This window comes from Podarcis melisellensis (assembly GCF_964234715.1).
Source record: "Podarcis melisellensis genome assembly, chromosome: 14".
NCBI classification, from domain to species: domain Eukaryota; kingdom Metazoa; phylum Chordata; class Lepidosauria; order Squamata; family Lacertidae; genus Podarcis; species Podarcis melisellensis.
The window spans coordinates 22,394,853-22,421,854 of NC_138546.1; the positions used below are offsets into that span (position 1 = coordinate 22,394,853).

At 44.8% G+C, this 27,002-nt stretch overlaps 1 protein-coding gene across 1 annotated transcript; it reads left to right on the forward strand.

Annotated features, from left to right (window-relative positions):
- MSLN (mesothelin) lies at positions 1–26,446 on the forward strand. The gene is made up of 20 exons (XM_081887394.1): positions 1–104; positions 1,019–1,102; positions 2,976–3,019; positions 4,854–5,069; positions 6,030–6,200; positions 7,141–7,284; positions 7,401–7,450; positions 8,509–8,629; positions 9,323–9,408; positions 10,099–10,228; positions 10,840–11,030; positions 12,104–12,194; positions 13,111–13,222; positions 14,170–14,354; positions 15,933–16,079; positions 17,549–17,682; positions 19,492–19,625; positions 20,730–20,824; positions 21,779–21,968; positions 23,698–26,446. The coding sequence occupies exons 2-20, from the start codon at positions 1,036–1,038 to the stop codon at positions 23,793–23,795; spliced, it is 2,406 nt and encodes an 801-aa protein (XP_081743520.1). The 5' UTR covers positions 1–104; positions 1,019–1,035; the 3' UTR covers positions 23,796–26,446.
- Positions 26,447–27,002: the final 556 nt, after the last annotated feature.

Genomic DNA, 27,002 nt, shown 5'->3' on the forward strand with positions numbered 1-27,002 from the left:
ATGAAGGTATTAGAGGCAGAAGGGTCACACCCTGCCTTCATAAGGAAAAGCAGAGCACTTGGAGTCTGTCACTTTCAGCCCAGCACACGAGGAGAAGGAAGCAGGTATGTACTGTGCTCAAAAAAGATGCTTCATGCTCTGCTTTCCGGTTCACTGTTAGATAGTTTGGCGAGTTTTGTTGCTTGAAGGGAAGCCTGCCCTTTCCCATTTCTCCACCAATCTCTCATCTAAACTGCAGCTCACCATCAAGCCCTGTCCATTTTTTAAACTTGCTCACATTGCGAGAACCAGCTGAAGTGCTATCTAAATAATAAATATTACTACTATTATTATTTAAAGCGCTGACAGGGTTACACATAGACTCAAGATATGGATTTTTAATGCACTATATTGTGAACTGCTCTGGCATCATTGAAATGAAGAGGGGTTCAGAAGCATTTTTTAATTTAAAAAAATCCTTAAAGAGAAGCAAAAGTGTTGTGGGTTTGGTAAGTCGGACACAGTTTCTGAGGTCAAACGTGGACTTTGGAATTCTGGAGCCTTGAGTGAGGACAAAATTTGGCCCAACCCCCCCCCCCCCCAATATTTCTTATTTTCAGAATAATTCTATTTGGTCTAGTTGCTTTTTAATGAATCGTCACAGTGCTATTTTTCTAGAAAAAGAGGTGCTGCAATGCACCATGAATGCCTTCCTCATTCTCTTATAATGGCAATGGCACCCACCTGAGAGGTGCTGGAACTGAGTTCCGGCATGTTCCAGCTGGAAAAAAAGCCATGGATCTTATCAATATTATTCTTATTTTGCACCCCCTTAGCTTAGTGCCCTGAGCTGGAGAACCACTCATAATTGCCTAAATCCATCGCTGCTGAGGTCTCTGTGTTTGCAAATTCTGGAATGCCTTTAATGCTGCTTTTCTAATGAATTTCCTGTTCTTTTGATGATCAGGGAAACCTGAAGAAAATTATGACCAAAACTGAAATTGGTTTCATTTATTTCTTTGTGTGGTTTTTTTCCTAGAGAGAGCAGATTTAACCATGGGGAGGGACCCATTTGGAATAATGCTGCGTCGATCAAGAGTATTTGCTTGCATTGTTATGGCTGGTGAGTACAATTATGTTTGGGTGCTGTCAGCTCCCAAGATGTCACTGAAATTCACCTGAGCCAACCTGAGAAGATTGACTGGCTAATGATGGGCAAAATAGGAATTGTAAAAACAAATACCGGTAGCTAAACACGGCAAATCGCTGAGGTGAATTTTAGATAATATTGACAGGCCACTGAAGGGTGAACTATAAATTGTGAACAAATAACCAAATACAATAAAGTGCTGAGGTAAATTTTATAGAGTGCTGCTTGGGCAATATGAGAGGCAAAAAGCAGCTTCGTAATCCTCGTTTCTCAGGTCTCTAAACTGCCACAAAACTTCATCATGGAGCAGGAGCAAAAATAGGAGTTCCAGTTTGGGTTTGGGGAAAACTTCCAAAATATTCTGAAGGAAGTAAACCGTTTTGACAAGGTATGGGAGAGATTTTTGGGGAACAGGGGAGGATTGGGGCCTTTGAATTCTTCGGAGGGGGGGAGTCCTTTTTAAAAAACCTTTTTAGACATTGCCCTAATGCTCCTAGCTGTGTGGGCTGGGGGGAAATCTCACTGCAGTAAGGAGTGAAGAGATCAGCCTTCCTTTCCTGTGCACACCTAAGTTTATTTTAGGACAAACAAGATAACCAGCTGCATGCTTCATTCAAGAGAACATCTAATTTGGGCCTCAGTATAGCCCTTTTCTTTATGGATTCACATCTGGGTGTTGCCATCATATAATTAGAAGAAAATTAGAGCATGCAAAAGCAAATGATAGGAGGGCATGTTATTTATATTATATGTTATTAATTGTACACCCTCCAGCTTTTTTATGGACAGAAAGAGGAAGACACCTCTAATGCCCCATTATTCATTCTAAGGATGACTGGCTGAGAACCACCTTCCACATTTGTATGGTACATTGTTGAAAGCTCTTCTCCCACCAATTCTGTGCTGTATTAATTTACTCTGCAGTAAATTCCAGTCTCCCACCAAATGTAAAGCCAGGGGGTGCTTGGTCTGCTAGTAAAGGTACAGTGGTACTTCATTTTTCGAACGTAATCCATTCCAGAAGGCCGTTCGACTTCTGAAACATTTGAAAACCAAAGCAGTTACTGCCATAAGCATTTACTTCCGGAAAACTCAATACGGAAGCCGCGTGGCATGTTCAACTTCTGAAAAGCGTTCGAAAACCGAAGCAGTTACTTGTGGGTTTTCGGCGTTCGAAAACCGAAATGTTCCACTTCTGAGATGTTCGAAAACCAAGGTACCACTGTACTCTGGAAAAGCACAAAAGTCATTGGTTATCAGTACTTCAAAATACATATTAGGGAGATGATGGAAAATTTGATGTCACTCAGGCGCAAATGAGCAAGTCTGACAAGCAGATTTGCACAAGCAGCTGCTTGCTGGGCTCTGGCATCTGCCTGCCAAGAAAGCAGCAAGTTCTCTACTGAGACGCTGAGATTGGTCACAGACAAACGGGGAAAGAGCGGTCAATCAAAGGATAGCAGAATAAATAAACTCCAACGGTGAGGTTGCCTTCTCCACCACACCTGGGACAGCAGTTTGTTAGTTTAGCAGGCCCAGGAGTTGCCCCACTCTGCCTACTGGAAGGGCCAGCTTTTCCAACTGTGGGGGGGGGGGAAGGTGCACAACATGTGCCTCCTCCAAGGCCTATCTTCTAGCATCACACACCTAGGTGCTGTATTGTCAGAGCCCCAGTTTATGCCAAGCAGAGCAAATAACAGCTTTGGGGACTTTATTTGTTTTTGCTGCTGAAGCAAAAGAAGCATTTGACAAAGGACATTTGCTGGGCCAGATTTCCAAAGGTGAGCTGCATTTGATTCGAAGAGGTGTGTGGGTTTTTTCCCCTGAAGCCTTATGTGTCTTTCAGGTTGGGTGATGGCAGCTACTGCCAGTTCTGCGCTGAAGTTTCCAGTAAGTATTTTCTTGGCTTGTGCATACTTGTTGGGCTTTCCTCTTGCTATGGGGGGGGGGGCTGTAGCTCTGTGGTAGGACACCTGTTTTGCATGCAAAAGGTCCCAGGTTCAATCCCAATCCAGGTATAGCTGGGAGAGACTCCTGCCTGAAACCCTGAAGAGCCTCTGCCAGTCAGTGTAGACTTCCTCCAAAGAATTCTGGGAGCTGTCGTTTGTTAAGGGCACTGAAAGTTGGAATAGGAAATCCCTATTTCCCCCTCCCAGAGCTACATTTTCCAGAGTTCCCTGAGAAGGGCTGATTGTTAAACCACTCTGGCAATTGTAGCTCTGAGTAGGAAACAGGGGTGTCTCCTATCAACTCTCAGCACCCTTAACAAACTACAGTTCCCAGAATTCTTTGGGGGAAGTCATGACTGTTTCAAATGATATCATAGAATTGTAGAGTTGGAAGGGACCACAAGGATTGTCTAGTCCAACCCAACCCCCTGCAATGCAAGAATCTTTTTTGCCCAACATGGGGCTTGAACCCACAACTCTGAGATTAAGAGTCTCACGCTCGTGTGATCGTAGCTTCAGAATAAGGCGGCTTCCTATGTTCTTATGTAGTTCATTGCAGCTCCATGTAAAATAAGCACCAAAAAAGCCAGGCTGTTATTACTGTTCCAGCTCTGTGGCAACAGATGGCCAAGGAAGACCAGTCAGAATTACCATTTAGAAAAAGAAAGAAAAAGGGCCACTCATTTCATACCACCACCCCCATCCAGCCAAGCACAAAGGCATCATCAAGGCTGATCACATTCCAGACAGACAAAACATTCAAGAATGACTAGTGAGGGATGGGGCTTGGGAGGAGTTCCAGGGACCAGCCGAAGAGGCCTGGGTGGCCACATTGGAACCCGAGGCCCAATGTCCCCAAGCCCTGCAATAGTGCAAAAGAAAAACTGGTATGGATAAGGTAGGTGGGCTTCAAAGAAGCTTAGAATATAGGTGAGACAGCCAGAACCCACAGAGAGAAGGCAGCAAGGCTGGAGGTCAAGGCAGATCAAAGGTTGAGGACCACGGACAGCTCCAAATGAACAACTCACGCCAACAGAAGCAAAGTCTTTAAATTATTGGTGTTAATTCTTCTTTTTGGTAATTTTATTGTTTTCTCTTTTCTGTAAATCCTGTTGAGATTTTTATTTTTTTACAATATTGTGGTGTATAAATTTTATGAAACAAACAAACCCTCTAGTCTGAAGACACGCACACCTCTTTCATCTTGCAACGCGCACACCCTGGTGCCGCCAGACTGGTCATTTGTGGTGGGAGGCACCTGCTTCTTCAGGGTCAGGGAAGATTCTGTGACAGTCCAGGTTCTGAATCTATGGGCCCCAATAGTCTGGGAGGTTCCAATTCCTCATCAGCTGCCCCTGCAGCCTCCGGTTCATTAGCCATAGAATCACAGAATTGTAGAGCTAATAGAAACCCTCAATGCTCACCCAGCCCAACCCAGCAATGCAGGAATTACAGCTAAAGAATCCCTGGCAGATAGCCATCCAACCTGTGTTTAAAAGCCTCTGATGAAGCAGAGTCCACTTCTCTGATAAAGAAAAGACCAACTCTCACCATTAGAAAGTTCTTTCCTATGTTTAGTAGGAATCTCCTTTCTTGTCTTTGGAGTCCATTGGTTTGGCTCCTATCCTCTGGAGCAGCAGAAAACAAGCTTGCTCCCAAGCTTCCATTAATCTGGAACACTGATGGATTCAGGGAGTCATGACTTCTTTGGGCACATGTGATTCCCCTCTGCTTCAGTCTGGGCCCAGAGTCATTCATTCTTGTTCTGCCACCAGGTTGCTGGCTTGCCAGGCAGCCAGTGTGACACATTCTCTCCAGCAATCCTGAACTCCCTGGGACAGAAGGCTCTCGGACTTTCAGTGCAGCAGATTGAGAACTGCATCCCTGACAGCATGCTAGCATCTTCTCTGCCTTCCTTGAGCAAAGTTCAGGGCTGGGACCCTGAACAGGCTGGCGCCATCCTGGAGAAACTGTTCAGTTCTGGATACCAGGTGAGAAGAACATTGTCCCCTTGCATATGAAATACATACAGCTGAGCAGGAACCTTGAGGAGACATGGGAGTGAAGAAAAACGTCTCACCTGGTACAGGGAACTTCTGCCAGAAGTTGAAGGTTTTTTGGCAACAGGAGCTGCCCATTGGCAAATCTTGGGGGAAGAGGTGTAGCTCAGTGGTAGAGTATCTGCTTTGCATGCAGAAGTTCCCAGGTTCAGCACCCCAATGGAACGACTGGGAGAGTCCCCAGTTTGCAACTCTGAAGAGTCCCTGCCAGGCAATGTGAACAATGCTGATCTAGATGGACCAATGGTCTGACCTAGCAGAAGACAGTTTCCTATGTGCACATTGGCCGCTGTGTCTAGCAGGTCAGAATGATACTGATAAGAAATCGGTCCAAGCAGAAATGGGTCAAAAGCTCATATAGAAACAAGAAAAATGTCCCGACTAAAGAAGAATGGCAACAGGAGTTATTAGAATACTCAGAAATGGTGAAACTTACTGGACGAATAAGAAATCAAGACGATTTTTTAAAAATATAGCATGGAAACCGTTTATTGAATATTTACAAAACTCTTGTAAACAAATTAAGACTTTAGCAGGATTAAAGTAAAAACATGCAGTGACAAAAAACATATATTGACTATCTGGGATAAACAATAAATAGGGTTAACGTGGAACTGCAATAAAAAACAGTATACTGTAAATGTAAGAAACCACAAAAAGGGGGTGGGGAGTCAAATTATGATGTGGAATAATTCAAATTTATGTTTTGTGTTTGTTGTAAAATGAAAAAATTATATATATATAAAAGTTCATGTAGAAGTCCCTTAAGAACATGACTCAGTGTGGGCTTGCAGTGTCTCCTAGCTCCAAGCTACCAATTCAATCTTCTGGGTGAAGTTGACTATTGGATGACCAACCTGGTTCCTACAGCTAAGAGTTTCCTATTTACAGATTCAGGATGGCCAGAGCCTTGCAGCACTTGGGAGTTTGGTAGTTGGGTTGAGCCACACCAGCCTGGAATCCATACCTGCCCAAGTGGTCTTGGACGCTGTTAAAGTCCCAAGCTTTGCCAAGCAGCTGGAGACTGTGCCACCCACTCTAAAAACAGCATTTGTGGAAAAGGTGAGGCCTTTCTTTTTCCTGTTAACTTATTGTAGCATTTCAATGCTATTATTTATTAAATGGTTTTTAAAAAATTCTTCTGTTCAGCTAAAACAAACCCCCAGAGCTGCTTGCGATCTGAAAGATACAGCACAAAAAGAAAAGGGGGGTGGGAGGGAAAAGGGGGAAAATAAACTCAAGCACTAGTTCTTAGTTACAGGATCCTTGACCTGTCAGAATGGAAAGGTTTCAAGGAGAGGGGGAGCTCAAAATTTCCAGCCTTTCAGGAGAACTGACAGAAAGGCTTAATAATAACAGCTTTCATGTTTTTAAAAGCACTTCATGTACATTATAATTATTGTAATCCTTTACAACAACAGCCGTCTCAAGGCACATGCCACCTCAGGAAAAATCTTACCACTGCCTGCACTGCTAAGCAACACCTTCCCCCATGCACTTCTTAGCTAGTTGACTTTAACACCAGCAGGATTAACCTCAAATTATCAATTGAATGATCCCTGCTGTTGCATTTCCAACCAAGACAACCCTGCTAAGTGGGAAAATAGTGACTTGGTGAGCTTTGTGGACCAGTAGGTATTTTAACCTGGATCTTCCTAAGGCCACTTAGAGATAGGGGAGAATTTTTGTTCAGTTTTCATTTTAAAGTGATATGAGGTTTTGTGAAGGCCGTGATCTGACTTATTGCAGTTTATTGACACTGTGCTTTGACTCAAGGAAGGTGGAGAGCACCCCCAAACCACATTTGTCCACCTGCACACACCTAATATTTATATTCCGATGGATTGTTCTCACACTTTTGCCTACCACCCAGGAATATGCAGATGAAGAGTCATCAATACATATTTTAAATAAACAAACAAAGCAGCCACGATGGGCTAGATGGGACTGTCATCCAGTTGAGCAAAAGTTTGCACCCATGAAGAATAACTTTGTTTTCTAGCTGGTTGCTGCTACAGCGGGATTTAACGACCTGGTGAAATACACCCCGGATAGTCTGGTTCCCTATTTACCAAAATCACTGCTGGTCCCTGGTGACACATTCAACATTCAAGATCTCAATGACAAGCCATGGACCCCAGAACAGGTCAGACAGGGAGATGACTCACCCTTATTTCCAACTCCTCCTGGACATCAAGGAGGAATCACGTGTCCTTGTTATTAACAGAAATTGTTTATGTTCTTCTTGGTTTATTCCCATAGGCTGCCATGTTGTTTCCTGATATAATCAAGAGGGTCCCTGAAATCCACAGGTATTGCTGACCCCTAATATTCTTTTTCTTTTTTGGACTTTTTTCCTCTTTGTGGAAAAAAAATGCCACATTTATTCATAACACTCTTTCAAATGGGTGGCTTTATTGGAGGGGAATGGTCTGGAGAGGAGAGGAAAGGCCCACCCATTAAACTAGAGGGCACCGTCACTTAGTTGTAACTCTTGCAACCCAGCTCATTCTTTTTGGAATGCTGATGAGGACACTTCAGTGGCCAGTTTATTTTCTTTCAAAGCAACTTGTCTGACCAGGCCAGCAGCCTCCTCTCTTCAATTTTAACTCTCACTGGGCATGGGATCCCAAGAATTGGAAGTGACTCAGGGCATCATCCAGACCTGGGCAGGCAAACTAAGGTCCGCAGGCTAGATCAGGCCAAATTTCCTTCTGGTTCCGGCCCGCAGATGGTCCAGAAATGGATCGCCGGCGCGCACGTTCGTTCCTTCTCCCTCCCTCTCCCTCATACGGCGTGGCAGGGATGCCTCCCTCCCTCCTCCTGGCTTCTCCCCACCCTGCCTAGAGGAGGAAGGGGGCTGGGCTTTGTTGGTGCCAGCAGCAGCAGTGCTGGAGTGGCTACCATTTTAAGCATCCCCTCTTCGGAGCCCTTTCGTGCACCCCTCATCGTCTCTCGCCGCCGCCAGCCCCTGCCGCTCGTAAGACACAGGTAAGCAGCCATCAGGGCTTGTGGTGCTCTTCCATAATTCTCCCCCCCCAAAAAAATATATATATATAGTCTAGCCCCCCACAAGGTCTGAGGAACCATGGAGCGGCCCCCTGCTGAAAAAGTTTGCTGACCCCAATCCAGACTGACACCTCAAATCCACAACACAAGAATTAGTTGGCTCTGCCAGCCACTATGCCCCTGATTGAATTATGAACCCTCCATATTAAGTGTTTCAAAGGCAGAGGAGGAGAAAGATTAGGAGATACCCCACCTCTCTTCTGCATACACATTCAACTGAGCCCCTCACCTTTTAAAAACCACTACTGATGTTCTTCCCAACTATCCATTCATTGCTTATGGGCCTCCCTTGGATTTTCAGCCTATCCCCTTCCATACTGCAAGGTGTTACTTGTGGAGTCGCTGCTGATATGGATGATGAGAGATTCCAACAGCTACTCAACGTTCTGGGGCAGAAGAGCGTTCAGCTGAGTGAAGAACAGGTCGGCTTCTTTGCATGCATCTTGAGCGCTTTTTTTGAGATAAATATTTGAAAGTATTTTCAAAGACCTGAATTAGATCTCCCGCCTCAGCTTTTATCCTTGGTGTGTGTTCTTGGGGATAAGATAGTAACAGAATTGGGGCCAGTCATTCAGTTAGATAGGGTAAGGAGACCACCTCAGGCAGCAGGTGATGAGGAACTTGGTGTTGCTTGTGGGGTTTTGTTGGAGAGATTATTGCTGCTGTTGCTGTGGGTTTTTTGTATCGTTATTTTAGATCTTGTGTTTTATGTGGAAATTGTCCAGTTTGGCTGTATATTTTTAATGTTTTATTTATTTTGTTATGTTCTAGTTAAGTAGTGTGTTTTTTTCATGTTGTAAACCACCTTGAGCATGGTTTGAACTGTGGAAAGACGCCATACAAATAAAATTATGTATGTATATATGTCCCCACAGTCTGCCCTAATCTTCTCAGCCAGCCCAATGCCCTCAGGTATTGTGGCATATGCAAAGGAAATATTTTGGGGCTTAAATTTAGCAAAACCAGCTGCAAAACCACCACAGATGGGTGTGTTGTGGTTGTTTATTTTATTTTATTTTATTTTTAAGGGGAAATCCCCTCGCCATTTTCTGAAATAAATGACCTGCTTGTACTTCTTTCTACTTGCTGACAGAATGTTCTGGTTTGTTTTTCAGCTGAGCTGCTTAGCCAAGAGGGTACTGCTCAGTGGACCCCCAGAGGATTTAAACAACTACCCTAAAGACTTGTTTCTCTTTTTAAGGTAAATGTAGAGTAGTGTTATAAGATGTGGTGGGGTTGGATGATATCCATGAGTTCCTTCCAAGCTTGTGATTGTGTATTTGTAAGGCTGGAATCCACCAGAGGGAACTACTGTACTGGCCATACTAGCCTCTTTGTTAAGACATTGGCCCTAGACGGGCTTGTAAGCACCCTGCTTTTACATGACTAAAGAGTGGTCATGTTGCTATGGAGATGACTGGCTGGTGATGCTCTTTCAGGAGGAAGCGGGTTCTTCCCCACACCCTCGTCTGTCTTGTAGATAATAGAGCAAGAAGCCAGGGGATGCTCTTTTGTTTAGTTTGGCTGATACCGAGAGCTGGAATGACACAGAGAGGCTTGTCTTGTGCTGTGCTGAATCCAAAGCTATGGTTTGGGGAGACCCTCTCCCCCAGCAACCTAATGGAGAAGCAAGCTCTGTTGGAGTACTAATGCTGTGAGCCCCTCCATCCTATGTTCAGGTTGTATATATGTTCAAATAAAACCACCATCTTAATAAAAGACACCACAGTCTCCAGTTATCTTCATTCCAAGGAAACCAGAAGTAAGCACTAGAAGCTCTGAAATATTTTTGCCACTTGGAGACTGGGGTGTGCACAGCGGTATATTAAACACAGAGTGGGGAGAGTCAATCCATATGCACAAACATTCATTAATCCTTTCTTGTTTCTAGGCCTTCAGACCTTGCAGCAGGTGAAAACTGCAAGGAGTATGTCACTCGCGTCGGAAAAGCCAATATTGATGTCCTGGAGAAAGATTCCCCACAACGGAAACAGCTTCTGTCAGAGGCGTTAGCTTGCCTGGTAAGTAAAGTATAATTCTGGCACCTAGGTAGCTATAAGAGCAAAAGCATTTACAGTATTCAAGTTTGCATCTGTGCCAAATAAGTGGCAACCTGGACCAAGAAACTTTCAGTTTAACTCAAGAACACCCTGGAAAAAAATACTCTTCACAGCACAGACTTCAGTGTTATCTCTTATGCCCATGACCTCAGTTTGAAATACAATCAGTTTGCCAATATCACATGATAGAAGCTGGGTTTTATCTCTCTTCTCCAGACTGAAAAAATACAATTAGTAGATGAATCAACTACTGTTCTAGCTTATTTACGTATTTGTAAAGAGACACTTTTTATCAATGAGGGCCAATTTTAATAGGTGAAGCAGATTTTAGACTACTGAAGTCCTGGTGTGTTTTTCATGGGAAATTGAAAGGCAGCAAGTATTGGTCTACTCAAGTTATCTCCCAGTTTCTGAAATATCTCATAATAGTACCTATACAGAAAATCAGATAGAAACTAATTTGATGAAATATATTTGATTATTTGGTTATTAATCAACTAAATTATTTTAAGATGTTGATAGTTTCTCTTTTTAAAAAATTTACACATTTTTTTACAAATGATTTTCCATAGGACATCCATGACCTACAGGTAACCAAGGAAGATGCGGCAATTCTGGGCCACTTAGTCTGTGATCTTGGTGCAGACTACATCCCAGCATCCGGCAACAATTTCCTGACGCAGTTAAATCAGTGCCAGTCTTTCACACCCGAACAAATCAAAGCAATCCAAGCTCTCCTCAGCAGTGGAAGAACCTCGTTTGGGTAGGATCACACTGCAGGGTGTTTGTTTGTTTGTTTGCTTGCTTGCTTGCTTGCTCTTTTGGAGTTGTCAGAAATCTGTTTGGCTTGCCACTGAACCTAATTCATTTGCATTTGCTAGTGCAAACAGCATTTCAAAGCTAGAATTGTGGGTTTTTGACTGGAAATGCTCATCAAGAAATGTTATATTTGCAGCAAAAGCTACGCTCCCTAAGAGGAAGCCATGCCTAACATAGATACAGAGTCAGTTTATAGAATAATACCTAAAAAGCCGAGTTAGGCTATTACCATGTCACCTACTGGCAGAAGCTTTGCAGGTTTTCAGACAGGAGTCATTCCTCACCCTTCCTGAAGATGCCAGGGTTTGAACGCAGATGCTCCACCACTAAATTTCACAGCTTCAAAAGCCATGCTCTGTAGCTGAAAGGTGGGTTTTGCCTAAGAAACCTGAATCTCACACAAACGAAAAGCAACCACCAATTTACACAGTACAGGTTTCATTTCACCATGCAGAAATGGATCTAGAGGGAGTAACTATGATCTTGCAATGTCGCACAGGTTCCGCATCTGAAACCAAGGCTTTAAATGACAAATACTTGATGTTGGATCCTTTTGGTTTAGTGCTTGCAAAATGCAGTCGTGCAACATTTGAATTTTTATTTTATTTCCTTTTCATCTTTAGCGGCATTGCAGTATTCCATCGGGTTATATGGCACCAGCAGGAGCAAGTGAGGGAGAGCAGCAGTGCTGTGAGGTTGGGGGAGCCTGTCTTGGTAGTGTCCTTCAGGTGTCCCAATAATACCAACCTAAAGCTTCCCTGATCTCACTGCTTCCTCACCCGCAAATACAGCACCAGTGGCAGGAGGGCAGTGCCCCTGCTGCTTTGTCCTCCTTGTGTTCTGCAGCTGCTCAATGCCTAAAGAAGGAGAAATTATATTCTAAATGTCACAGATATTGCTTCTGATTGGAACATCCTTTAAACTCTCTCTCCGTGAAACTCATACCCCTACTTCAGAGTTCCATGGTGTTGATATGTAGCTTGCTGGTAATTTTCCATTCCCTTTCTTTCCACTCAGGCTTCCTTCAACATGGTCAACTTCTACCCTGGAAGAACTGAGTGGTTTGCTCCCTATATTTGATCACAGCATCCTACAAAGTATTCCTGCAGTAAGTCTCTCCCCCCCCCCCCAATAATCAAGGGGAAGCAAAAGGGTATTTAAGTCTCTGTTGAAGTGCTATGCTCTGGGTCGTGTTTCTTTGCCAGGAAAATAGGGTGGGGAAATTGTAAGTGGGAATTATTGTGGACCTCACTTATCTTTGTCACAAATGTCATAAATTGAACCTAAGCAGCCTAGCCTCTTCAAGTCTTTTTCTCCACAACTTCTTGTTCTACCCTATTTTCAAATTCAACTTCTATACACTCTCTCTTCCAACCTTTAGTCAAATGCAGGGAGAATGGACACCTTATTAAATTTCTGTTTCCCTTTAATTGTCAAGCTCCTAGTCAAAAATGTTGTGCAAAACCTCCTGAGCAAAACATCCCCTTGTAAACTTTTGACCCTCCTGTGCAAAACTTCCAACTGTAAACCTTTATCCTTCCTGTGCAGGAGACTGCTAAAGCAAAAACCAACTGATATATAACAACCAACCAGAACACAAAATGTTCATTAATTTCCACCTGTGTTCCATTTTCCATCACTAGTGCTGCCACTGAAGTTCTGTAAATGAGAGCAGGCAAGGGAAAGGTCACATCTCATGATTCTTCATCAGTAACCATCTTTCATACGATGGGTCTTGTGTTTGCTGTGACTTTATACTGAACTGTTTGTAACTGCTTTGTGCAATGATGACTTTGTTAGCCATCTTGAAAGGTAAGGTGGGATAAACCTAACATCATCACCATTTTCATATTATTTGCTGCGGTATTCTGTTCTGAAAAATAACCATCTTGGTCATGCTACCAAACCCCAAATCCAGGAGAAGGAAAGGAATCTATGCATTCAGTTTAACTAACTGAGAATCGCATAGATTTTCTAGATTTTACATCCTTCACCACATAGGTGTTTCTTTTTTCCTTTTGCAGGGTGTATTAAAACCATGGCTGAAAGACTTCTTACACCATACCCATATGCCAACAGGACAGCTGGCGTCTGTTGTGAAAAACCTCCACTCCTCCAGGCTGAAACGTAATTCAGGTATACAGCAATACTGCTTTTAAGCCTGGAGCTATTCTCTGGTAGCATTGGAGACAATTAACACAAACAGCAGATCCCATGATAAAGCTGTTACATAGGAAACACAGAAAGTTGCATTATACTGAGACAGGCTATTGGTCCATCTAGTTCAGTATTGTTTACACTAACTACCAGTGGCTCTCCAGGGTTTCAGGGAGGAACTATTTGCACCCATACCTGAAGACACCAGAAATGGACCATGGATATATGTGAAACAGATGCTGTTTATATTGCCAGACTTTAGATTGCCACTTCAGTTTGCAGGGAGGGGATTAGAGGGGGCATTCCTGAAGTCTTCTCCATATGACCAGAAACTCCTGCTAGGGACGAGGAAGAAATTCAGTTTGCATCTAAAGGCAAATCTACCTAATTCACCCTTTCCAAAACAACACACAAAGTGAAACATAGCCACCCTTCAAAATTCAGACTTCCCTGAATTTTGCAGTGCAGCAAGCTGGTCCCAAGCTATTAAGGGCTTGATATACTAACAGTAGCACCTTGAACTTTGCCTGGTAACAAATCAGCAGCCAGCGCAAATCTCTGAGCAGACAGGATCTCACTCCCATCAGCAGCTGTGTTGTAGCATACGGCACTAAGTGCAGCTTCCATATCAAGCACAAGGGAAGCCCCACATAGTTAATTGCATAGTTAATACAGGTCACAGAATTTAGCCTCTCTCCAAATATGTATTTAGCAGAGAGCACCCTACAGCACATAGTCTGTACTCCCTGATTCAGAGGCACTATGCTTCTGAATCACTTGTGGCTGAGGAGCAAGAGGGGTGGACCTAAACAGACAGGACTTTGATAGGATCCAGCAGGGCTCTTCTGATGTTCTTGCATCCACACAGGCTTGTCAGTTGTGCAAGTTCTTCAACCCTGGTTAACTATTGAGTCTTGCCTTCCCAGGATGCCCAGCTGATAAGACCATAACACAGGAGATGCTTGATGATGAGCTGATGCCTCTTTATTACGATAACGAGGAATTACGCCAGTGCTTGGCTGACGCAACCCTGGAGGCCAATCTCAACAAGATCTCAAGTTATGCTTTCACTGAGGAGCAGTTGATGGTGCTTAAAGAAAAGCTGGACCGGGTAATCAATGTTTTGGCTTTCATAGTTTGCTAAGAGGCGCATGGAACCGGGGCTTGAGTTCAGCCATTGCTCATCTGAGACTGCAGGCAAAGGAGAGTGGTCCAAGCAGGTCAATAGATTGAGGCCTTGCATTCTCTCTGTCTCTCTCTCTGTGTCTCTTTCACTCTGCCCCCACTCATTCATTGAGGTGAATGAGTCACTGCCCCACCAATCTCAGCCTGCCCTCAGCAAGCCCTCTCCCTGCCTGTCTCCTGACTAGGGAGGAAAAGTGGCACCGATTCACTTTCCTTCCCCGTCTACCAGCTCTACCTGGTACGCCAGCCGAGACCCTACCTGCCTGGCACTGTCTCGCCAGATTGGTGCATGCTCTGGTTATCTCCCACTTGGACTACTGCAATGCGCTCTACGTAGCCTTTGAAGGTGACCCGGAAGCTGCAACTAATCCAGAATGCAGCAGCTAGACTGGTGACCGGGAGTGGCTGCCAGTACCATAATACAACAGTCCTAAAGGATTTCACTGGCTCCCAGTGCATTTCTGAACACAATTAAAAGTGTTGGTGCTGACCTTTAAAGCCCTAAATGGCCTTGGCTCAGTATACCTGAAGGAGTGTCTCCACCTCCATTGCTCAGCCCAGACACTGAGGTTCTCCTCCAAGGGTCTTCTGCTGATTCCCTCACTGCGAAAAGTGATGTTACAGGGAACCAGGAAGAGAGCCTTCTCGGCAGTGGCACCTGCCCCGTGGAACACCCTCCCGTCAGATGGCAAGGAAATAAACAACTATCTGACTTTTAGAAGACATCTGAAGGCAGCCCTGTTTAGGGAAGTTTTAAATGTTTAGTGTTTTATCATGTTTTTACTATTCTGCTACAAGCCACCCAGAGTGGCTGGGGAATCCTAGCCAGATGGGTGGGCTATAAATAATAAAGTAGTTGTTGTTGTTCCATCCTGCCTTAGTCTCATGCAGCCTTGTTTCTGTTATGCTCCAGTTCGTCCTCTGCGAAATGCCATGTTGTTTGCCTTGCTGTCATGAAATTATGTAACTAATGTAATATAATTGTGTAAGTTAGGTTGTCAATATGTTATTTCACCCCATGAATTCAGTGCAAAGGAAAGATAATGCAAATTGCGGGTGGGGGCATAATCAGTTATGTGTTGTTTGTATATGGAAAGCTGTAGCACCAGCAAATATCGATTGAATTCACTTGATTTTTGTTCTGCACACGGGCTGAAAAAGTGAACACCAGCCATTTCCTCTCCCCTTTTCTTCGTCATCAGAATTCCCTAACATTCCTGCTTCTTACTTCCAACCCGTCGGGGGTGACTCTGCCTGTCATGGCCTCTGGAGTTGCCTGTTGTTGATCTCCTCTGCATTCCTTCCCTCCAATCTTGAAGGGCACCAGCTCTCTCACTCTCTTGTTCTCTCTCTGTATCTCTCTCTCTCTCTCTCTCTCTCTCTCACACACACACACACACACACAAAGGCAATCTGTCTCCTGATTGATGTGTGCTCTGAGAAAGGGCAAGAGGTGCTCCAGCAGCGTTCACAAACACTGATTTTTATTTTGCAATCCCTACAGCTCTATCCTACTGGATATCCCGATTCAGTTATCCGTAGCATGGGAGGCATCCTCAGCTTAATGACTCCTGAGGATATTAAGAAATGGAAGTTCAACTCGCCAGACACCCTTGTTGCTTTGCTGGACAACACACCTGATGATGAAGTGGTAACGTCAGCCTTAAAAGCACAGCCTCCCCAGATTTACTTCTTCCCCTCGTTTTCCAAACTAGAAGTTTATTTTGATTTTGTGAATCGCTTCCTAGAAGCAAAACATGAGGAAACATTTTACATGCGTAAAGAGGTGCATTTGGTTGCAAAGTTTTAGAGGGACGGCACTAAAATACACAGAGGTTATGATGCCTCTGTTCTCCTCTGCTTTTTTAACAGGTGGTAAAGTTAATGAGTGGGTGGCATTGTGGTCTAAACCACTGAGCCTAGGGCTTGCCGATTGGAAGGTTGGTGGTTCGAATCCCCGCACCGGGGTGAGCTCCCGTTGCTCGGTCCCAGCTCCTGCCAACCTAGCAGCTTGAAAGCACACCAAAAAGTACAAGTAGATAAATAGGTACCACTCCGGCAGGAAGGTAAACGGTGTTTCCTTGTACTGCTCTGGTTTCGGTGTTCCGTTGCACCAGAAGCGGCTTAGTCATGCTGGCCACATGACCCTGGGAAACTGTCTGCTGACAAACGTCAGCTCCCTCGGCCAGTAAAGCAAGATGAGTGCCACAACCCCAGAGTCATTTGTGATTGGACTTAACTGTCAGAGATCCTTTACCTTTTTAAAGTTAATGAGTTGTTTCCCCTTCAGCCTACCCCAGTGCTTTTTGGTGCCTCAGACCAGATTTCTGAATATTCAGAATACATAAAACGTTGCTAGAATGAGCCACAATGTGGAGACAGCACAGAGCATTCATAAGACTAGTTCAGCTGACCAAAATCCACTGGAAAAGTCATAGAAGTTGGCTCATAAGATGTCGGACAACTGAGCCACCCTACTTCAATATTGCCTGATTGGCAGTTGCTCTCCGAGGTTTCAGACAGGGGCCATTTCAGGCCATACCTGGAGACGCCATTGGGGATTAAAGCTGGGACCTTCTGCATGCCAAGCAGCTGCTCTGCAACTTTGCTGTAGAACATAGATGTTGCCTTATGTCCATCTAGCTCACTATTGCCTACACTGACTGGCAGCAGATCTCCAGAGTTACAGACAAATGACATTCCCAGTCCTACCTGGGACCTTCTGCATGCAAAGCAGGTGCTTTAGCACTGGGCTATGGCTATTTTATCTGAAAGCTACCTGAGTCCCTGTCTGGGGTAAAGGCGGGATATAAATAAATATAAGAATAATAATAGCTCTTCCCCCAAAAATATACATTTGCAGAATGGCATTGAAACCCATTGTTTTCAAAGGTTGCTCAGGTTTGTGCAGGTTTGTGCATTGGGGGTGCATGGCCATTGTGGTGAGACCCCTGAGAACATTTCCTTTTCGGACAAGGATAGAAATGGTAGAAATAGTAACAGGTCAGAATAGCACACTTAGCTGAGTTTTGGCTAGTTCATTAAGCAGTGTCTTAGCTTTGCTCATGTAAGACATACTTACAAGCCAATCTGTTTTGGGTTGGAAATTATTTCTTTTAGGCCAGGGAGATTATTCAGCAATATGGCAAGTCCGGAGGCCAGTTTGATGCCACAGCTCTGAATGCTGTTGGGGGACGTTACATGTGCTCCTTGACCCAAGGCCAGCTTAAAACGATCACAGAGAATGCTATCAAGTGAGTAAACTCCTTTAACACTCTTCATCTCTTAGCAAGAAAAGAGGTCCACTTTCCGCTTAGCAAATGGCTTCTCCACAAAGAATACCAGGAACTGTAGTGAGGAGAGTCATTAAGAGACCGTAGTCCTCTCACGGTGCTACAATTCTCAAAGTTCCTTGGGAAGGTTATACCACTCTGGGAATTGTAGCTCCGGGAGGGGGAATAGCGGTCCCCTAACATCTCTCAGAACCCTTAACAAACTACATCTCCCAGGATTCTTTGGGTGACGCCATGACTGTTAAAGTGGTATCACAGCATTTTAAATATATTGTCAAGTACGGGAGTTCCCCTCTCCCTTCTGCTAGTTCAACGATAAGAATTAATTAGCATTTGGTAGATTTATTGTCCTTTTATTACAGCATTATTTTGCAATCACAAACAGGCAACCGTCCTCAAGGATATCAGTTGCCTACTCTGACTCCTCCCCACTTCCGCAGCAAGAAGTACACCAACGAGAATTTCCTCCCCCCCCCCCATGTCTCCTTTGTTCTCTGACATGCTTGGACCTCTGAGTTCGGGGGGGAGGGAGGGGGGTCTCCCCCACTCTTGATTGATGTATTGCCCAGCTGCTCCCTCCTTTCTGGTTGCTTAGCTACTATCTCATAGCTGAGTAGCTCCTCTCTCAATTGAGCAGCTTCTGTGTGTGTGTGTGTGTCTGTCTGTCTGTCTGTCTCTCTGCTTCTGGAAATGCTGGAAACGGGGGTGCAAATATCCCCCCTCCTCTTCTGTTAGGAGCTGATCTCCCTGTGATTGCATTCCCCAGTCTTCCGATCCAGACCAGCCCCTGACATGTATAGTGTGCAGGTGGGATGGTAATGGGAGAGGCAGAATCCAGGGGTGCAACTTGATTATTAAGATCCTGGGCTTTGTGGTCTTCCAGCGTGGGCCTTTAGAAGGTCATGTGCATTACTTCAATTTTATAGCGCAAAATTTCTCTTCACATATTGTATTTTATTCTGTTAAAATTTGAATCCCATAGAATTCCAATCGTAATACAATATGGGAAATAAAAGAAGCAAAGTACAATTAAAATTCAATGTGCATATTCAGTGTAATGGATGTGCAGTCTCCTGTCGTCACAAATCCACAAACATAAAGTGCATTGGGGTGGCCTCGGGCCAATCCCTGCCTCTCAGCCTAAGCTACCTCACAGGGTTGTTGTGGGGATTAAATCAGCCCCACCCTGGGGTCCTTGGAGAAAAAGGTGGGGTGTTAATGAACTAATATACAGTGGTACCTCGGGTTAAGTACTTAATTCGTTCCGGAGGTCTGTTCTTAACCTGAAACTGTTCTTAACCTGAACCACCACTTTAGCTAAATAGGCCTCCTGCTGCTGCCGCCGCACCACCGGAGCACTGTTCTCATCCTGAAGCAAAGTTCTTAACCTGAAGCACTATTTCTGGGTTAGTGGAGTCTGTAACCTGAAGCATATGTAACCTGAAGTGTATGTAGCCCAAGGTACCACTGTATAAACAAAATACTGGTGACCCATGGACCACAGTTTGGGGGGTCCTGGAGGTTTATAAACAGAGGTTGGATGGCTGTTTGTCAGAGATTCTTTTGCTGTGATTCCTGCAATGGAGGGGTTGGACTAGATGACCCTTGGCATCCATTCCAACCCTAGAATTCTATGTATTTATGACTGTATGACCTAGTGGGCTCAGCTCTTGGACCCCTTCATTCCAGTGAATGAGCTAAGAGAAATGTGGAAGGGCTCGGAGACTCACTCACCTCTTCTTTCCTCTCCCTCCTTGCCTTTCTTGACAGGAGTGCCAAGACCCTCAACATTGGTGGGTGTCCCCAGACTACCAAGGATATCCTGTACCCAAAAGCCAAGAGGGCTTACTCTGACCGACACAACGAGTTCCCTGCTTACTATAACCTCATCAAGCCATACCTGGGTAAGTCACAGCATCATTTTCGGAAAAACCTTTGCAGTCTAGGCTGAGCATTGCAGTTTGTTGAAATGCAACTTGAAAGCAGCTGATCAGCTCATCCATTTGGTTAAATGGGAACACTGCCCCACTAACCTCAATCTGCCCTCCCACCCACCTTCTTACTTAGAGATGGAAGAATCTGTCAATTTAAAACAAATGCACATATTAGGGTATGTGCATAACAGCATAGTGGAAAAAAACAAACAAAGATGCATTAGATTGGAGAAATTTTCTTGCAAGTATGCATATAGAATGCATATAGTTGTCACAACTGCATGCAACTCTTTATTAGGAGAATTTTGCACTAAAATTTTGCACTAAAATTTTATGAGGGTGTTTTGTTTTGTTTTTAATAAAACTCACAAACTGATGCAAAAATGTAGATAATTTAAGTTTGGGAAAAATGAGAAACCAAGAGAACCGAAATTGGTATATTTGTCCATCCCTAGCCTTGAACACCACCATTATGTCTGGTTTGGATCAAATTTTATTTCCTCACCATCCCTATTTGCAGGACTGAGAAAATTAAAACAATGTTGTGGGTTTCATGGGGGTTGGTCTGAATGATACCCTGAGCTCCTTCCAATTCATTGGGTGCTGTACTCAGTGAGGGTTAGAATCTAAGAGCAGAGGTTGCTGGCCTGGTCAGACAAGTTTATTTGTAAGACGGCGACCTTAGCTGGCCACTTAAGAGCATCCCAATAGAACGAGCTGGGTTGCAGGAGCTACAACTAAGTGATAGCGCCCTACAGGCTAATAGGTGGGCCTTTCCTCCAGCCCCCTCACCTAGCTGCTAGGCAGGAAAACAAGAGCCAAAGTAGCTGAACTGGGAACAGGCTAGAAGCTGGAGACACAGAGACATGCTTGCTCTGTGCTGGATCCAAAGCTGGGACTACTGGAAAATTTAAAGACACCGTGAAGAGTTGGGGACTTTCACATGTAAAGAGTTGCCTTTATTAGGGAACTTTGCAATTCAGTTCTAAGCATAACTAAAAGATCTCTTTCATTGACTCAAGAAAGGTTGGCAATGTATAACCATCAAGTTTTCACCAAGTTTTCTTCTTACAGGAGGTGCTCCGGGTGAGGATCTGAGGGCGCTCAGCAAAAATAATGTCAACATGGACATCAACACTTTCAAGGGCTTGCGAAAGGACGCCGTGATGGTGAGTGGGATAACGCAGTAGATGGCAGGGCTGGCCTGCCCATGAGGCAAGGTGAGGCAGTTGCCTCAGACAGCAGATACGGCTGGCGGCCATCTCCTCCTCACCCTGCCTCCTCCTCCATGCCCGCCACCACCTAGTGCAAGTCATTTTATTACAGTCAATGACCAGTATCAAGGCAAATACACCAATTACAAAATTTAAAAACTCAAGACAAAATCAGATGATGTAAAATCACATATACATAAAAAAAGGCAGTTCTAGGTCACCATTTATCAATCAGAAAGGAAACCTTCTGACCTAGGAATGTCCATCGGTCAGTACATTACACTAATCCTGGATGCTAATCATTGTACGTCGTATTTTTATTGCTGCTGCACAAAACTTGGCCACCTTGAATGTTATAACAGGATTAATAGCTAGGATGTTAAGACAATAGCTAGGATAATATCTCTGGCCTCCTTTTGCTCCTGCCTTCGGCACAGAGTGGTTGTGGCTTCAGGGGAGGAGGCAACAGTGAGGGAGGGCTGTGGAAGATGAGGAAGAGGTGGGGGTGGTATTTTCTGTTTCTCCTGAAGCGGCAAAACATCCTGGGCTGGCTGTGGAAAGCGACCTTCAGAAAGAGCATCGAAATAAAATGAAATGAAATTTATCAGAGCACAATTCAGTCTTTGACTGGGCTTCTCTATCAGTCCCTGGGAGATTTCTATAGATCACACCCCAGCCTTCTTATGTAACTATACCAGGAGTGGTGTTGCTAACAAACTTGCACCTACAGCAACAATTGGAGCACTTTGGAAGTTCCTCTCAGTGAACGAAAGAGAGAGAAAAAGGGGGGCCATATACACATACACACGTATACATATATCCTTTGCCGCTTACATTCGCAGTTGGAGCTTTTGAATCCCAGCAGGGTAGACATTGCCTATAACCATCTCCCTTTGACTCATTTCACAGCAACTAAAACCCACCGATGTCAAAGACTTGCTGGGGGTGAATGTAGCAGAGCTGAAGACTCAGGAGAACGATCCCTTCGTAAGAGACTGGATCGTGAAGCAGAAGCAGTCTGAGCTGAACACCCTGGGCCTTGGGCTCCGAGGGGGGATCCCTGACGGATACATTATTGTGCCCGACGAAGAAAAAAAACGTAAGAAACGGGGGGCATTTGCTTTCGAGGGGGTTTAAATTCCAATGATGTAGGAGGTAAATGATCCACAACTATAATAAAAGCTCTCCAGCTTGAGAATCAGTATATAGGAATTATGAAAATGTCTCCAGGTGTCTTTTTTGTGTATACAGTGGTACCTCTGGATACAAACTTAATTCGTTCTGGAGGTCCATTCTTAACCTGAAACTGTTCTTAACCTGAGGTACCACTTTAGCTAATGGGGCCTCCCGCTGCCGCCGCACCGCCACCATGCGATTTCCGTTCTCATCCTGGGGCAAAGTTCTCAACCCAAGGTACTACTTCCGGGTTAGCGGAGTCTGTAACCCGAGGTGTTTGTAATCCAAGGTACCACTGTACAGATATATGTACTACTTTATTTATTCATCATTTATTTATATTTGAAATCTGCCCTTCCTATAAGGAGTTCAGACAGTGCACATTCCCCGTCCTGCCCCCATTTTAATTGCACAACAACCCAGTAAGGTAGTGACTAGCCCAAAACCACCACAGAGTTAGATGGGATCCCAAAGGTTATCTAATTCAAACCACTGCATAAGCATCCCTGATCAATGGCCATCCAGGTTCTGTTTTAAAACTTCTTACAAAGGAGAACTGGCCACTTCCCAAGAGAGTCACTTCCACTGTCAACCAACTAAAACTGTTGGGAACTTCTTCCTTATGTTTAGCCAAAAATACCCTCTCTGCCCCATTAAATTTTTTTGTACTTTAAACCCATTGGTTTGAGTTCTACTCTGTGGAGCAACGAAAGCTATTTTGCTCCATCATCACTATGACTGACAACTCTTCTGAATGTTTGGAGATGGCTGCCATATCGCCTCTTAATCCCGTCTTCTCCAAGTGTACACACCATGCACTTAAATCTCATTTAAATCAGATTGCCTCTCTCAAAAACGCATGGGTACTGCTGTTTGTTCAGGGTGCTGGGAATTGTAGCTCTGTGGGTGGGGGGTACACTACAGTTCCCAGGATTCTTTGGGTGGGAGCCATGTATGACTTGTCTCCCGGAGACAAGGGCTATTAATTAATACTAGCCATGATGGTTGTAAGGGCGCTGTGGGTAAAACCTCAGTGCCTAGGACTTGCCGATAGTATGGTCGGCGGTTCGAATCCCCGCAGCGGGGTGAGCTCCCGTCGTTCGGTCCCAGCTCCTGCCCACCTAGCAGTTCGAAAGCATCCCTAAGTGCAAGTAGATAAATAGGTACCACTTTATAGCAGGAAAGTAAATGGCGTTTCTGTGTGTTGCGCTGGTGCTGGCTCGCCAGAGCAGCTTCGCCACGCTGGCCACGTGACCCAGAAGTGTCTTTGGACAGCGCTGGCTCCCGGCCTCTTAAGCGAGATGAGCACGCAACCCCAGAGTCGGTCATGACTGGCCCGTACGGGCAGGGGTATCTTTACCTTTATGATGGTTGTGCTCTACCACCATGGTTCTGAACACCAGTTACTGGAAGCCGCAGAAGGGGAGAGTTGCTGTTGCACTCAGAGGTCCTGTTTGTGGGCTACACATTGAGGCATCTGGTTGGCCCCATGACAACAGGATGCTGGACTAGACAGGGCATTGGCCTGATCCAGCAGGCTCTTCTTAGCTTCCTGTGCCTGTCCCCTTCTGCTTCAGAGTTCTCACTCTTTCTCCTGGAAGATGAGGAATCTGACTATAGAGTCATAACAATGTTGTTTCTTGTTTCTCCAGAGACCTCCGGAGCGCCTCGTGCCGCCACCATTGCCCATCTCCTGCACCTCTTCCCTGCGTTCCTCCTGACTCTGTTGCTGGCTTCTTTCCTTTCATGAAACTCTCCTGCTCTAATCAAAAAACGGGCAATGTGGTAATGATGATCGATCTCATTTTGCTGCCATTTTCTATCAACTTTCAACTTTGCCTGTGGTGGGAAGAACAAGAATACCCTTAGGGAAGTGGGTGAAGGAGATTATTTTAGGAAGTCAAACAGAATCCGTTCCGGAAGTCCATTCGACTTCCAAAACGTTCGGAAGCTGCGTTGGAGGTTTGGGTTCCAAAGACCGTTCGCAAACCGGAACACTCACTTCCGGGTCTGCAGCATTCGGGAGCCAAAACGTTTGACTCACAAGGTGTTTGGGATCCAAAGTGCAACTGTGTGTGTGTATATATACAGACATACATATATAGATATGTAAGCCACCCTGGGATCTTAGGGTAAAGGATGGGTGTTTAATAAATAATAATAATATGTAGAATGCTTCATTCATGCAGCAATATCATTTGCAAAGTAGGAGCTTCATAGCCTGAGCTATGATGAGACACCAGGACCTGTATAAATTATGCAGATAATGTAGAATTAGCTGCTTTTGTCCAACTTACATGGTTTGTTTCTGTAAGCTATAGGGGGTGCAGCAAGGAGCAACCTTGAGCTCTAAAGCACCACCTTCTGAAGTGCTGGCTGCTCATTCTACACAGTCCTTGGGCTTTAAGCTTAACCTGGCAATGCCCAAATATTTTCAAGCAGAAAGGCCACAGCTCAGTGGGTAGAGTGGGTGATTGGCACACAGAAGATCCCAGGTTCAATGGCACCTTCCAAGCAAGGCTAGTAGAGAACCACACCTGAAATCCTGGGGAGCTGCTGCCAGTCAGTGTAGAGAATAATGAGTTAGTCGGACCAGTAGTCTGACCTACGTTCCTCTGCCTTTGACAAACAGGGAAGGGGTGGGAATTAAATCTGCAGTCCTTGGGATTTTGTGCAACACAGCGTTGCATACTTCTCACTTTCTCTGAGCTCGAAAGAAATTTCAGGAGCAGGTTTAGAGGGTTGCTTTTCTTTCAGAGGAGAGAGTTCGGATGTGTTGTGTTGAGGTTAGAGCTAGATGAATTTGTCGGTTTCCATTTCCTCCCTCTGTTTCTCCATCTTCCAGTCTTAAGTTGAGTTTATCACATTTCTGCATCAGTTTCCAGTATTCCAATATTTCAGAATTTAGTTTGCTTGCAAAAATATACTATGAGAAATGCAGTTTCGCCTAATATGGGGAAGGACCACAGCTCAATGGTAGAGCATCTGCTTTGCATGCAGAAGGCACCAAGTTGAATCCCCATGGCATCTCCAGATGGGGATGGGCTGGGAAAGACTCCCTGCTTAAAACCCTGGAGAGATACTGCCAGTCAGTGTGGACAATACTGAGCTAGATGAACCAGTGGTCCAACTCAGTATCAGGTAGCTTCCTGTGTAATATGATGCACGCTGGTTTGTTATTTCACTTATATATGCATTTTTGTTTGGGGAACTAAATTCAGAGCAGTAGCAAATTTTGAAACCTAGCTTTGTTTCAGTCACATCCTGCTTCAGGAAGTGTGAATTAATTTCAGTTTATTAACAGAGAGAAGAGATAGAAAGGAAGTAGGCTACTCCAAGCATTATCAGCATCCTAAAAATCAGCAACAACCCATTATTTTCCTCAAGGCTGCTTCTACCCAGTTAACTCCAGTGACATGAAGTCTGCTTTTCTTGCAAAACATGCAAAAGCTGTCTTTTTCAGTCCTCTTTCCCCACTGCAGATGAAGAGAACCTTCATGCTTAAGCAAAAATCCCCTTTAGCTACCAAGAAAGATAAAACTTTCCATGTTAGACCAATGAGTCCAGGGCCAGCCCCAAACATTTTGAAACCTGAGGCAAAACAAAAAATGGCGCTCCCCTCCCCACCGGGGATGAAGATGGGAGTGAAGATTGACATCAGGAGCAAAGGAGAACTAAAGTTCTATATTGGGATCCACTGCCCCTCTGAATCCTGCTGTCTGAGGCAGTTGCCTCAACTTACCCCATGGGTGGGTCGGCCCTGAATGAGTCCATAGGATTTCCTAATGCCACACACAATCCTTGCAGTATGATTGTTGATGCACAGAATGCATGTTATGCAGTCATATGATCAATCAGCTGACCAGAAGTGCCTTCACCACAGCAGACATCCCGAAGTCTCCAGAAATCTCATAGTCAGTCCAGCTAACCAAGAGAGTAAAGGGAAATGCTGTGGTTGGAACTGTCTTGGGCCATGAAGAAGAACCTGCTGAGCTCAAGACTTCTTTCTAACCAGGGGGAAGACACCAGTCAGCTGACTGGGCCCGTCACTCTGCACCAACTGGGTGAGCAAGTGAGATGGACTTGGAAGGCATAGTTGCAGCCTTCTGGACAAGCAATGCAAGCTGATTCTAGCCCCGAAAAGAGAGGGGCTTACGTCAGTCTAGCAGGGGAGGCTTCTCTTGAGGACTAGGTGCCTGCTTGCTTCGTAAAGTGTTTGCTGGGAAAATGTGAAATGGCTGCAACTCAAAGGCAGGCAGGTTGGGGATCAGTGTTAGAAAAGGGTAAGGCAATAACAGAAAATCCACTGGGGAAAGCTAAGGACACCCGATGCTATATAACCTGTTCTTTTGACTCATATAAATGGCTTATATGTATTGTGCAAAATAAACATCTGGTCCTCCTCCCTAATATGGCTGCTGTGTCTTTGGCATTCCTGGTGTAAGATGTCACACTGACTTCTAAAACAGGGTTGGGGAACCTCAGGCACATGTGTGCGCCCCCTACCTCATGCCTCTCTACATGGACCTCAGGATTCTCCAAGCCTCCCCAGACCACACCCCCTGTCCCTAGGCCACACCCACCGGCGCCCCTGCCTCACACCCTCCAGTGCTCTGGCATGACTGGGATGTTTCCTTGAACTCTGATAATGCCTCTTGCTTGCCTTGATGGAGGAAAGAGAGAGTGGGTGTGTTGAATGTAGCCTAATGTACAAAGGGTCATATCCACCACTGTGCCCACTTTTTCTTCTGGCCTGCCCATCTTCGCTCCTTCCTCACTGCCTGTGTTGGAGTTGTCCTTTGGGAACTCCCTTAAAAGGAGGAATGGAGAACCTGCAGCACTCTAGGAGCTGTCAAAATATAATGCAGAGGTATAACTTGACCAAGGAGGAACATAATTCTGCATTTTATAATTTGTTCCCCACCCCCACTTCACTCTAATTTTAGCCACTAGGGGT